The 13,415-nt window shown below is 34.6% G+C and overlaps 1 protein-coding gene across 1 annotated transcript; it reads left to right on the forward strand.

The window, feature by feature from the left end:
• Positions 1–763: 763 nt before the first annotated feature.
• On the forward strand, positions 764–12,733 carry npat (nuclear protein, ataxia-telangiectasia locus). The gene is given in 18 exon segments (XM_048160857.1): positions 764–979; positions 1,276–1,394; positions 1,518–1,578; positions 1,667–1,745; positions 2,706–2,746; positions 3,358–3,570; positions 3,652–3,727; positions 3,846–3,969; positions 4,057–4,148; positions 4,242–4,323; positions 5,142–5,238; positions 5,349–5,459; positions 5,708–7,042; positions 7,189–7,298; positions 7,389–7,476; positions 8,178–8,692; positions 8,695–9,459; positions 12,112–12,733. Coding segments are annotated over 18 exon segments (4,026 nt in total). The 5' UTR covers positions 764–942; the 3' UTR covers positions 12,193–12,733.
• The last annotated feature ends 682 nt before the right edge of the window (positions 12,734–13,415 follow it).

Below are 13,415 nucleotides of genomic sequence, written 5' to 3' on the forward strand. Positions count from 1 at the left end.
GTTGCTTAATATGTTTTTGGAACCTGTGATACTTTTTTCAGGATTCACTGATGAATAAAAGATTAAAAAGAACAGCATTTATTCAAAATATAAATCTTTTCGAACAATATAAATATTTACTATCACTTTTTATCAATTTAACACATCCTTGTTGAATAAAAGTATTAATTTCTTTCAAAAAAAAAAAAAAATGGTAGTGAATGCTAGTGTATATTGTTACGAAAGATTTCTACTTTAATAGAAATAGAATAAATGCTGATATATATTTTTTAACTTTTTATTCATCAAAGAATCCTGAAAAAGTATCACAGGTTAGAAAATAATATTAAGCAGCACAACTGTTTCCAACATTGATAATAAATAAGCATATTACAATGATTGCTGAAGGATCATGTGACACTGAAGACTGGAGTAATGATGCTGACAATTCAGCTTTGCATCACAGAAATAAATTATATTTTAAAGTATATTAAAATAGAAAACCATAATTTTAAATTGTAATAATATTTCACAATATAATTGTTTTTTCTGTATTTATTATGAAATAAATGCAGCCTTGATGAGCATAAGAGACATTAAAAATAGTAATGTTTAATGTAATATATATATATATATATATATATATATATATATATATATATATATATATATATATATATATATATGAACATATTTAATTATATTAGAAATATTAGAGAGTTCCGCTAAATGTCAGCTGAAAGAATTGAAAAACTACTTTTTCCTTTATCTCCTTTCGAATTTCACACAAACAATATCCGGGTCATAGGAGGCGAATTTCCGCGCCTTTTCGCTGTCGAGATGGATGAGAGAGCTAAACAACCTGCAGTATTTCAACTATATTATCACATTATGGACTAATTTAGACTTTAATACTGATACTTCAAATGCAGACTGTTTGTTGACATAAGGTAACATCGAAGTATGTTGCTCCCGTCTGACGTAGCCAGACTTGTGCTGGGTAAGTTCACTCTCTTGTTGTGTCCCTCTCTAGGAGAAGCTAGCGAGCTAATACCCTGTTTCTAATTACAGTGTATAACGTTATAATTATGTGTTTTGTCTCCAATACTGCGGTATAGCTGTAAATATGTAGACCATTATGAATTTGAGACACTTGTGTCACAACATTGTGCAGTTTGAGGGTCTGATGTGTCAGACTGCTGAGATGATCGAGAACCGTGATGGCTAATTTAGTCAACCATTCACAAATGAAGATGTTTAGCTGTAAAATTATTTGTCATTCTCTTTCAACTTTAGGCTACCTGCAGCAAGAAGGGCTCACTGCCACAAGTCGAGCTTTCATCTATGAAAGCCCAAACCTGAAGGAATATGCCGAGCACAGCTCAGAGGATGGGATCATCCCTGCCTGTGTGTTTGTATGTGTCAGGTTCATGATTAATAACAGGGGCCTAAAATAACTGCATTACTGGAGTGTGTTAAGAAGACCTATGTTTACTAGATGACTGTACATTTTGTTTTTGTTTATGACTCTCTTTCAGTCTCTTTTTGGAAAAAACCTGATCACGATTTTAAATGAATATGTTGCTGTTAAAGCAAAAGGTGAGTCCCCATGAAAGTAAATGAAACGTTTTGGGATGTACAGTGAATCTGTTTCCATTGTAACATGCTTATGTCATTTCTTCTGTAGAAACAAGTCAAGAAAATCAAATTCCAGCAGTGATGACATCATTATGGAAAAAGCTTGACTTCACGCTCAACCAAATCAAGTGAATGAATATTTGTTTATGCTGTTACATATTCCCCCGGTTTCACAGACAAGGCTTAAAGGGTTAGTTCACCCAAAAATGAAAATAATGTAATTTATTACTCGCCCTCATGCCATTCCACCTTTGTTCATCTTCGGAACACAAATTAACATATTTTTGTTGAAATCCGATGGCTCAGTGAGGCCTGCATAGCCAGCAATGACATTTCCTCTCTCAAGATCCATAAAGGTACTAAAAACATATTTAAATGGGTTCATGTGAGTACAGTGGTTCAATATTAATATTATAAAGCGACGAGAATATTTTTAAAAACAAAATAATGACTTATGTAGTCATCCGAATCATGATTCAACAAGCTGATTCATTATACTCCGAAGCTTCCTGAAGCAGTGTTTTGAAATCGGCCATCACTTTATAAGTCGTTATTTTGTTTTTTGGCATGCCAAAAATATTCTCGTTGCTTTATAATATTAATATTGAACCACTGTACTCACATGAACCAATTTAAATATGTTTTTAGTACCTTTATGGATCTTGAGAGAGGAAATGTCATTGCTGGCTATGGAGGCCTCACTGAGCCATCGGATTTCAACAAAAATATCTTAATTTGTGTTCCGAAGATGAACGAAGGTCTTATGGGTGTGGAATGACATGAGGGCGAGTAATAAATGACAGAATTTTCATTTTTGGGTGAACTAACCCTTTAAGGTAGTCCCAGACTAAAATGCATGTTTGAGCTGTTTTAACTGAAAGCAACTTGAATTGACATATCTTAAAATATGTCAGAGCCATTGTTTTGTCTCGGGATGGACACAAGTTTATAAAAGCTACTTAAATACCCTAATTGAAATAAGGCCTAATCCTGGTTTAGCCTAACCCCTGTCTGTGAAACCGGGCCTGGGTGTTTTCATTTTCTTAAGCACGGTTTAGAATATTAAAATCTTTCTGTGTTGTCCACAGGTCTCTGCAAAATTCTCCTGCCGTGCAACGGAATCAGCGATGTGAGTTTTGCTTTTTGTTTGAGAGAAATTGTATTCTTGATAACTTGGAGTTATTGAAATGAGCCAAATACATACAATGCATATATAGTACAAGTATAATGCATAGATATGGCATGAAGTTATTAAACACAGTTCAACACACAATATCAGAAGTTTTAAGATTTCAGAAGAATATCAGATGTCATTAAGATTATTTTAATGTTTTTAAAAGAAGTCTCCTATGTAAACATGATCAAAGATACAGTATAAACAGTAATATTGTGAAATATTTTAAATATACAGTTTAATGAAATTTATTTTTTAAGCATTTATTTGAATAATGTAATTACTGACACTTCATCATTTTAATGTATCCTTGCCGAATAAAAGTATTAATTTCTTAAAGAAGTCTTACAGAATACTTTAAAGGTAGTGTACATCAGCATTTTTGTAGTATCATTGATATTAAAGTACTACAGTTAAGGTTTCAGTAATTTTGTTGTTTCTGTTTTTTTTTAATCTGAATGATTTTACGTTATTTTTTGTTATTTTAGCACTTAAACTAAGCGAAAATGAGAAATGGTTTGAGCTAACAATAACCCTTGTGTACATTTTGTTTTTCTGTCATTAAGTGCGCACTCTGAATAGCATTCAAAACATGAGACGTCAACAGAGACCCTTGTTGGTATCACAATCTCCCATCTCTGGGCACTCCCCACTGACTCCAGCAGGCCAATGTGTCCTCGGCACTGTGTCCACCCCTCAAGGCTTGCTTGGACATTCCACCCCAGTGTCTTACACGTCCCAGCATGCCAGACCCTCCACTCTCTGCCTTAGTCAGCCAGGTGAGTCCTGAAAAACATGTTTAAATCACACTGAGATTTGTAAGTACCCTCTTTGCATTTTGCTATCTTACATTCTTATAGGGGAGTCACCGTTGCAGATACTGGTCCCTGATAATAGACTGAATCCAGGACCTTTGTCTCCGGCCCGCAGAAAATGGTAAGATGAATGTGATGACGACACCTGCAGTGTTACAGTTTAGCTCTTTCTACCTTTTTCAGATCAGCATGCAACAACAATAATTTCTTTTAAAATATAATTCTGTTTTCTGCTGCAGTGACTCTCCGAGGCGAAGAGGAGGTGGTCAGTTGGGTGCCAGCGGGACCAGCAGGGCCACGGTAGTGTCCAGTACTCTCATCATGGAAACTCAGAGTGAAGAGACTGTGACGGAGAACTTATCTGTAAGTCAGGCAGATTCAATGCTCTATTTTAAATGCATTTCTATTTACTTCTGCATAACTGAAGATCAGATTTTTCTTTTTTAACAGCAAATAGTTATAGAAAATGCCAGAGAAAAAATTCTCAATGATAGATCCTTACAAGAGAAACTTGCTGAAAACATCAACAAAATCTTGGCAAGGTAAGTACTAAATAACGAGCAAGAAACTAGTTAAAATAATAAAGGATAACTATGAGATCTTACTAAACACACGTTGTATTATCACTTTAACAGTGATAATAGTCCTCAGACATCAAAAGCTGCCTGCAGTACTATGGAACAAGAGCAGTCGATCGATGAAATCCTGGGCCTCCAGGTGTGTGAATGCACATCTTTTTTTATTTTTTTTATTTTTTATTAGGAGTGCAAAACTTATAACATAGGGTGAACACAAAACACAACAACAAAACACAAAAAACAACAATAAAACAGCAGTGATACTAACAGCAATGAAAAATAAGCAGAAATTACAAATAACAGTAGTAATAGTAGAAGTATTTAAATAGTAATAGTTTGTATGATAATAATGACAATATTTTGTGATGACGGCAACAGTAATATCAGTAATAATAATAACAGTAATAATAACAATAATGATACTAAAGATGGTGATAAGTTGTGTTGATGACAATAGTAATATCAATAATAATAGATAACATTGATAATAATGATAATAATAACAGTAGTGGTACTAATACTAAAGATGGTGATGATAATATGTGTTGACGGAGAAAGTTAAATCAGTAATAATAACAACATTTGTATCAATAATAATCAAAAGTAAAAATAATAGTAATAATAGTAATACTAAATACGATGATAATATTTTATATTGACAATACAATTGCAATAATATTAATAATAATATAGTAACATTAATAACAATAATAATAACAATAGTAATAAAAACAATAGCAATGCTAAAGATGGCGATGATGATAATATTTTGCGGTGACAGTGATATCAATAATAATTGCAATAATAATAATAATAACAACAAAAACAATAAAATGACAATAGTAATAATGAAATAATGACACATACCTATGAATGCACATCTTTTACCCGCTCATTTTGTTATTTGTGAGAATGTAATATCAATATATCAAGCCTTTACCTGCAAAATTGTTTTAGGGGGAAATTCATATGACAGATGATGCCATTCAAGACATACTGGCACAGACGGAGTCAGACCCGGCATTTCAGGCACTCTTTGACCTCTTTGACTATGGTAGGTTTGAGGGATTGATCAATTAATCAATCAATCAATCAACAAATTCTGTTATACCAGCCAAACTGATTTTTTTAGGTCTCACTGATAACCTTTCATCTCTTTTAAAGGGAAAAGTAAAACGGCTGAAGGCAGTGAACAGGCTGATGGGAGTTTCAGTACCAGTACTAGTGCTCAGGAGAGTGATGAGACCGGGCTCGTAGACAGTGCCTCTGAAAATGGTAAAATGGGTCAAAAGAACATTTTCTGCGGTTCTTTTGAAATAGAAAGTTCAAAAGAACCGCATTTATTTGAAATTTTGTAACATTATAAATGTTTTTACGGTCACTGTTGATCAATTTACTGCATCCTTGCTGAATGAAAGTTATTATTTCTTTAAAGAAAATCTTACTGACCCCAATATTTTTGAATCGTAGTGTAGAGAAAATATATAAACTGTTGAATTTATTGTTATTTTTTTTAATACAAGGTACTGGACAGGAGGATTCCACATCAGGAGGAGAAAGTAGTGCACAAAACATCCAGAATATGTCTGAGTCAAAAAGCAAAAAGAAATCGTCCAGCCTTCGTAATGTGTCAAAGTCTTCTTCCACGGCTCCGCAGCCACGTATTCCAACCAAACAAACTGCACAAGGATCCACAAACTCCAAGAGAGGTCTAGTCAGGGCTAGAGTTTTGTCCGGCAATAAACAATCCAGAGGTACCACTTCTCTAAGGTTGAACGATAAAGCGGATTCACGTCCACCTGACCAAACCGTATCAAGCTCCTCTTTTGCAGAGGAAGGAGTTGCCATGGAGATAGATGAACCAGAAAATGAAACCTCTGAGAGAGTAAATGTTCAGAATCAACAGCCAGTTCATCTGGAGAGCTCTCACACAACAGAAACACTCAATGATAATGCAAGCAGTCAAATTCTCGTATCAAATAAGACACCACAAACCACACCCACTACTGAAACGTCAGATAATACATCAGTCAACGATTCTGGGAGAGTAACAGGAATGACTATTGGACAGAATGTGGATATGGGAACCTCTTTATCCATTCAAAGTGACGCTGCGCCCTCACTTTACCAACCCCAATCTGACGTTGACGCATCCCCCAAAACAGCTTCTCTGCCCTCCACAAATAAAACGCCTTTAACTCCTTCCTGCACACAAACTCAGCCCAACACTGTCAGGAACGATCTCCCTACAGCAGGTTCTTCATCTTCTACCACTACGCCGATTACCTCCGTGTGCGTTTCTGATGCCCAGGCCAAGGATCCTGACCCCAGTAAGATTGTCTCTCTGAAAATCATCATCAGTGATGAGCAGGATGAGCTCCCTGCTGATGCAGCACTGAACCAGGCTGTTTCCAGCATCACCAGTGACCACATCCCCACCATCTTCCTGTCCTCCCCTGCCAAATCACCTGCCAAGACTTTGCCTGCAACCTCTACGGTCATAACACAAGAAGAAACGGCTCAGGCTGTGAGCTGCTTGCAGGGGGTGGAGGGCGTTGGATCATTTGGAACACCTACGAGGAGCGTGCAAAATAATGGACAGGCTGCACTGGCACGTCCCGCGTGTCAGGAAACCGGTTTCATTCAGCTGTTGCAAGCCAACCCCACCTTTGGGCCTTCAGGCGGATATTTTGTCGTGACTGATCCGGCTGCTGCAGAGCAGAGGTCAAATGTCATGCTGCTTTCAAGTAATGTGCCTCAAGGGACTCTGTCTTCAATGCAGCATGTGGTAGCGACGCCACCTCGCCAGAGGACTGTAGTGTCCGTGGGACCAAACGTCTCTCAGACCTATTCGCCTGGTGAGTGATGAGTTAGTTTGATTATATAAGACGCTTTATACCTTTATTTGGGTTGTATGTTTATGTCGAGGCACTCATTTGCAGACTTTATTTAGTCTTCCTCAGGATTAATGCTGCATCTTTGAAATTCCAACTGTATTTTTTAGGCTCCACAATCATTATATCCTCACCAGTTCCGCCCATGTTACAAAATGTAATGCTTCCAGTGTCTGTAATGGGGCAGAATACTGGAAAACTCACAGTTCTTCCCAATCAGGTTAGTAACTTTAACGCATACAAGCATTGTCAGTTTTCCAACAGAATAATAGTTTTATTTCTATTTATAATCACTACCTTTTTTATACAGATAACTTTGCCATGTTCAGCCACTGTAAGGCAACCTGCAAAAGTTATTTCTCAACCTAAAATGGCACCCAAGCAAAACACTGACATTGGTAAGACATTTTTCATTTACAAATATATTTTATTATGTGATTATATAAATCATATTTTTATTATATAAAATATTATGCTGCACAGCTGTTTTCAACATTGATAAATTCTAATTTACTTTTATATAATTAAATGTAAATAATGCAACATATGTTGTATTATATACATATATATAAATTAATTATATATAGAGTCAAACCAAAAATTATTCAGACACTAGATATAATTTTGGATATATTTTTACTAGTGGGTGCAGGACACTATAGTTCATTTATGTAAGTGAGGATAGCAAAATAAAGTAAACATATTATACCCAAAAATTCTTCATACAGTGGACTACCAGTAAAATTGATGATAAATTGAACCAAAAATTATTCAGACTCTTTGACCTGACCATGTTTGCTTAAGTGTTATCTGACATAATTAAGATTGGTTTGACTGTGTATATATATTAATTCATCTATAAAATATTTTTTTAAAGTATTATTTTTAACTTATTGCATTTCTTAATTTATTATAACTAGATTTCTATATTTTAGTAGTTTATTATTACTATTATTTTTATTTTTCTACCATGGTTTTACCATGATTTGAAATTTTTTATTTTTTTTTATCTAGAGGTTACAATTTGTGTAGTGCATTTTTGTGATTTATGCATCACTGTAACTTGGTGACATGACATGATATGATTACTGATTTTCAGGCAAAACTGGCACACCTGGGTCCGGACAAGTTTCAAAAGTGCTTCCCCAGACGTCTGAGCAACAAAAGAGTGTGAGTGGAACAAGTCCCAGCCATCGACGCATACTCTGCTTTGACGTCACACCCGAAAACTCGGCAGCTGGGCAGAATTCCTTACAGACAAGCACACTCACGTCCTCTGCTGTTACATCCTCCCCAACTCAGCAGATTCAGAAAGAAATCCCACCCACTGAACCGAAACAGCCTTTAGCTTCTGACAACTGTAAAAGAAGAATAGAAACGATTAGATTGCCAGAAGTGCATCCCAATGCAGGTATAAAGAACTCTGAAAAAATCACCATATTTCATCAACAAAAAGCCCCAAAAAGTAGATTAACTGAAAAGGGACTAAATCTAATCATTGTAAATAAGTCTTCCAATAAAGCTGCGACTGAGCTAGAGTCTCACATTAGATCAGAATCACCGAAAAAATCACAAGCATCACAGGAGGAGGATGGCGGAGTGGTTTCACAGACTTCAAAATCATCTGCTCCGGAACAAAGCAGAAACCAGTAGGCAACACAAAGGACAGCACACAGGAAGAGTCTTGTGAAAGTAAGCTTTTAAAACCAGCAGAGAGATCGTCAGAGAAAACGTCCTTACAGGACTCTCCAGGCATCACTGCAAATAAAGAAAATGAGCTAGAGAGCTGCCATCATCAGACATCTGCACGCCCCGCTGAGGAGCTTGTATCTTCTACAGCCAAATCGGCGATACCCGTTTCGAGCACTTCTAATAAAACTTTATGCAAGACGAGCCCCCTAACAAAACAAGCTGCTGAGATGCTGCAGGACATACAGGGCCAGGCTCCTGCGGCCACTCCACCGAAGAGGCAGGCAGCGAGAGGTCCAGATCTCCCTCTCCCAAGAACACCTGGACCAGGACGTGCACAGGAGGAGCAGGCGGATGGATTGAGAACTCCATCCCGGCAAAGACTAAGGAGGGAGGGTGAAAGCACGCCGAGGCATCTCCCCCCTCCCGCCACACCCGATATCCCCTCCTGTAGTCCCGCCAGTGAGGCGGGGAGTGAGAACAGCATCAACATGGCCGCCCACACTCTCATGATCCTGTCACGCGCCGCCAGGACAGGAGGTCCTCTGAAAGACAGCTTGCGTCAGGAGGAGGCCAGTGCTGGAAAATCTGCCATCCCTAAAGCAAAGAAACGGAAGCAACTTGAACCAAGCCCTCCTGCAAAGAAAGAGCTACAGCTTTCCAGCTCCTCAAGCAGTAAAAAGAAATCTAAGGTGAGTTGATATTGTATTGGCTGTTTGTGAAAAACCATCAACTTTGACCGTGTCTCAACCTTTACCTAGATAGGTTTTTTTTAATATCATAGCCATGCAGCAATAGTAGGGAAATTATGCTTAATTTATGCCAAATCTGAAGCAATGTCACATATCTTACACTTTAAGGCAATTTCAAAATATTATGTGAGAAACTAAGTTGGCTGCGTCCACTACCTTGGATGAAAATTTGTTACTATCGATTATAAATATAAGTATTTTTTATTATTATTATTATTATTATTATAATATACTTATATTAAAATATATAATAAACACATAATTATTACATAATATATTATTACAATATAAGTATTATAAGTGCTTTTATATTTATAAAAAAAATATTGTTAGGGAATGTTTGTTATATTTATTACAAATTAAATAAAATTCTACTAACTAAATTAGTTTTTTTTAAATGGATATTTAACCTGTTAGCCTTCACTTTTGAAAAAAAAATCCCAATATATGGCACACCCAAACTTAAACACATACAGTTCACGAATCCTAAGCATAAACAATACTTAGCACTAAAAGCATAAGTATTGTCTCATCTGAAAGCAGTCACCGTCTTGGTGGTTTATTGTAAAGTCAGAATTAATTATTGTCATAATGAAAAAAATATATAAATACCTTCAAAGTTTTGTAAAGTTATTAGAAATTTATTTTTATAAAATATATTTATGAAAATAAAATTGAAGTTGGCATTTTTTAATCTAGAAACGCACTGCCGCTAAAGCCACATGCCTGACCATGTTATATTTCTAAAACTGAATTTTATTAAATGTTTTTTAAGAACATGTTATGTGATTTTATTTTGAGAAGACTCTAAAATGCTAACTGATGTTATTGTCATCTTCTAAGCATCCATTCCATGTATTGTCATTCAGTTTCAGTCTTCCCTGCACACATTCACACCTCTCTGAATTATTTTCTTTTGTCTTCATTATAATTACTGCCGACTTTCTATTCAAATTCACTGTTTTAAACCCTCATTTCTTTGATCAAACTTCTCACTTCACCTTCTTTGAAACTGTATCAATTGCCCTTCTTGAAAAAAGAAACATTTCAGTGAGCTTTACTAAATTATTCATATCAAATTATTCATAAAAATAAAATTTTCTCAGCTAGGTAGCAGGTGCATTTTAGGGCTAGCTTGCATGTTAGCTTAGCACACCATCAATACATGACAATTTATGAGATTAAAACCATGTTATTGCTCCAAACTTACTTTTTAATGCAAGTCGAGTGTTTTAAATAACCTTCAGTGATCTGATGTGGCTTTGGATCAAAAAATTTGACAGAAAATATGTTCTATTATAGTGTTCTGCACAATGTATAGATGTATAATTTGTTGAGGTAATTACAATCATTTACATTATAACTTTGAACTAATATAAACAAAAAATGCCTCAGTGCACCATCATCCTCATGAACCTCTTAAGAGGTTAATATTTATTTTATATTTAAAACAATGATAAATTAATATATTTGATTTTGTTTTAATATTGAAAATTTCGGTTTTACCGAATGACACTTTTGGTTATACTGAATGACGATATTTTCAAACAATGCTAACAGGCTGATATCTAGCTAGCTATTTTATGTTTAGTACAAGTTTTTAAAATATTACAACATTTTCCTTGTTTTATAGCGGTTGTACCGAATGACCTGATGTTTCGGGACATGCGTATGAGCAAGTGAAAACATGGATTTTTCAGATAGTTAAGAGAGAGTTAGTTACTTTACTTCATGACCATGTGGTCCTTTGCTGGTGTCTGAATGATGTCACATCCTGTCACATGATATTGACCACATGACTTGATCCAAAATGGTCCCTTTATATTGGTTACTCCGAATGACATCAATGAAATTCATTTTTCTGGACATTTTTTCTCATAACAAAGTAATGACTTCTACACATAATTTTAATACCATTTTGCACTATGTTGATAGATGGTGTTTTAAAATTATGCCAGAATAAAAAATATATAGATTTATTACATTTTAAGATATTTAATCACAAATGAAATGGCTGTATTGGCCTTTGGACGGTTAAACCAAATGACCTTTTGACACTTCAAAATCTTTAAAATACCTTTATATGTAGCAAAATATAATTAAAACCTTTTGCATTCAATAAAAGAGATCTAGTTGTACTACCTAACATACTTTGGATTTCATATCTTTGTTTTTTATTATTATTAAGGCCTTTGGACAAAAAAATGACCTGTCACGTCATTGACCCATATGTATACATACACACACACATAAACAAAATCAAATCTATTTTGTATTTTTATTTATCATTGTTTTAAATATAAAATAAATATATCTTTTAAAGAATAATTTTAGTTAATGTTATTCATGTTGTGTGCGCAAGTGGCTGAAAGTAATTGCAAAAAGCGTCTCAGACCAGTTGTTTCATTTGTATACTTATAGCATTGAGTTAGTATGTATTCTGTGTAGACAACAATAGGCAGTAGACAGTGTGTCAGCTCACTGTAGCCCAGCCAATCGGAGAAGTCTGACTCATTTCTGTACCTCAGCATGCATCATCTGTTATGTTGACAATATTCGGCTGCTGAATTTGAATTCCTTTTTCTTTTTCAGAAACAGAAGAAGCTGCTGGACTCCTTTCCTGATGACTTGGATGTGGACAAATTCCTGTCATCCCTGCACTATGATGAGTAACGACGCCGAGGACAAGCCGTGCTGCTCGCTGGCATTTCAGGGACATAACAAGCCATGTGTGCTACTGAGAGCGATGAAACCGTGATTTATTCAACAGAGTTACCGATTCTAAATAGCTGCTCTCTGTTTTACATCCACAATGTGAGATATTGTACATATACACCATATTAGCCTAGTAATCATATACATACTTTAAAGATGTTCATATGCAGGCCCAGACTATTTCAGCTCTCTTCAAAACAAAAAAGGAAATAATTTAAAACTAAACTGTAATTATTGACTATGTATGTGAAAGAGTGTCTGTTCAGTTGTTTCATTGCAACAGCTGTTATTTTGTTCATTGCCTTTTTTTTTTTCTTAACTGGACCTTTTCCATCAGCTGTACCATGTGACTACATTTCTTTGAACATAATTTCCTCTGTACAGCCTCTAGGTGGTATTCTTCCTTTACAGTATTGAGAGGGAAGTTAAATGCTGTTTTCTGTTCTTTAGATGGTTTATTATTTTATGATGTATTTTAATAAATCACTATTTTATTCAATATCATGTCTATTATTGATGTATATCTATATCAATATATCCATCTATCTATATATATTATATGTATATAGTCAGACCAAAAATTCTTCATACAGTGGAGTAGACAACCAGTAAAATTGATAAACGATTGATAAATTTGATAAATTGATGTGGAAACAAAAATTATTCACACTTTGACCTGACCATGTTTTGCTTAAGTGTTATCTGACATAATTAAGATTTTCTGACAGTTTAACTCTGAGGGAGGTCTTACATTTTATTACCATTTTTTAAAACTATAGTTAATTAACTAATAATGAATGAAATGTTCAAGGTGTCTGAATACATTTTTTGACTGTGTGTGTGTGTGTATATATATATATATATATATGTATATGTGTGTGTGTGTGTGTGTATATATATATGTATGTATATGTATATATATATATATATATATATATATATATATATATACACACACACACACACAATAGAGTTTTATAACACTTGATATTATACAACTTAACATCCAATTTGATTTGAGGCACAATAGTTGATTATATATATACCATATATATATATATATATATATATATATATATATATATATATACCATAGAATATATATACCATTGATAATATATATATATAGAGAGAGAGATGTATATATATGTATATATATATATATATATATATATATATAT

Source organism: Megalobrama amblycephala, linkage group LG16, assembly GCF_018812025.1.
Source record: "Megalobrama amblycephala isolate DHTTF-2021 linkage group LG16, ASM1881202v1, whole genome shotgun sequence".
NCBI classification, from domain to species: Eukaryota; Metazoa; Chordata; class Actinopteri; order Cypriniformes; family Xenocyprididae; genus Megalobrama; species Megalobrama amblycephala.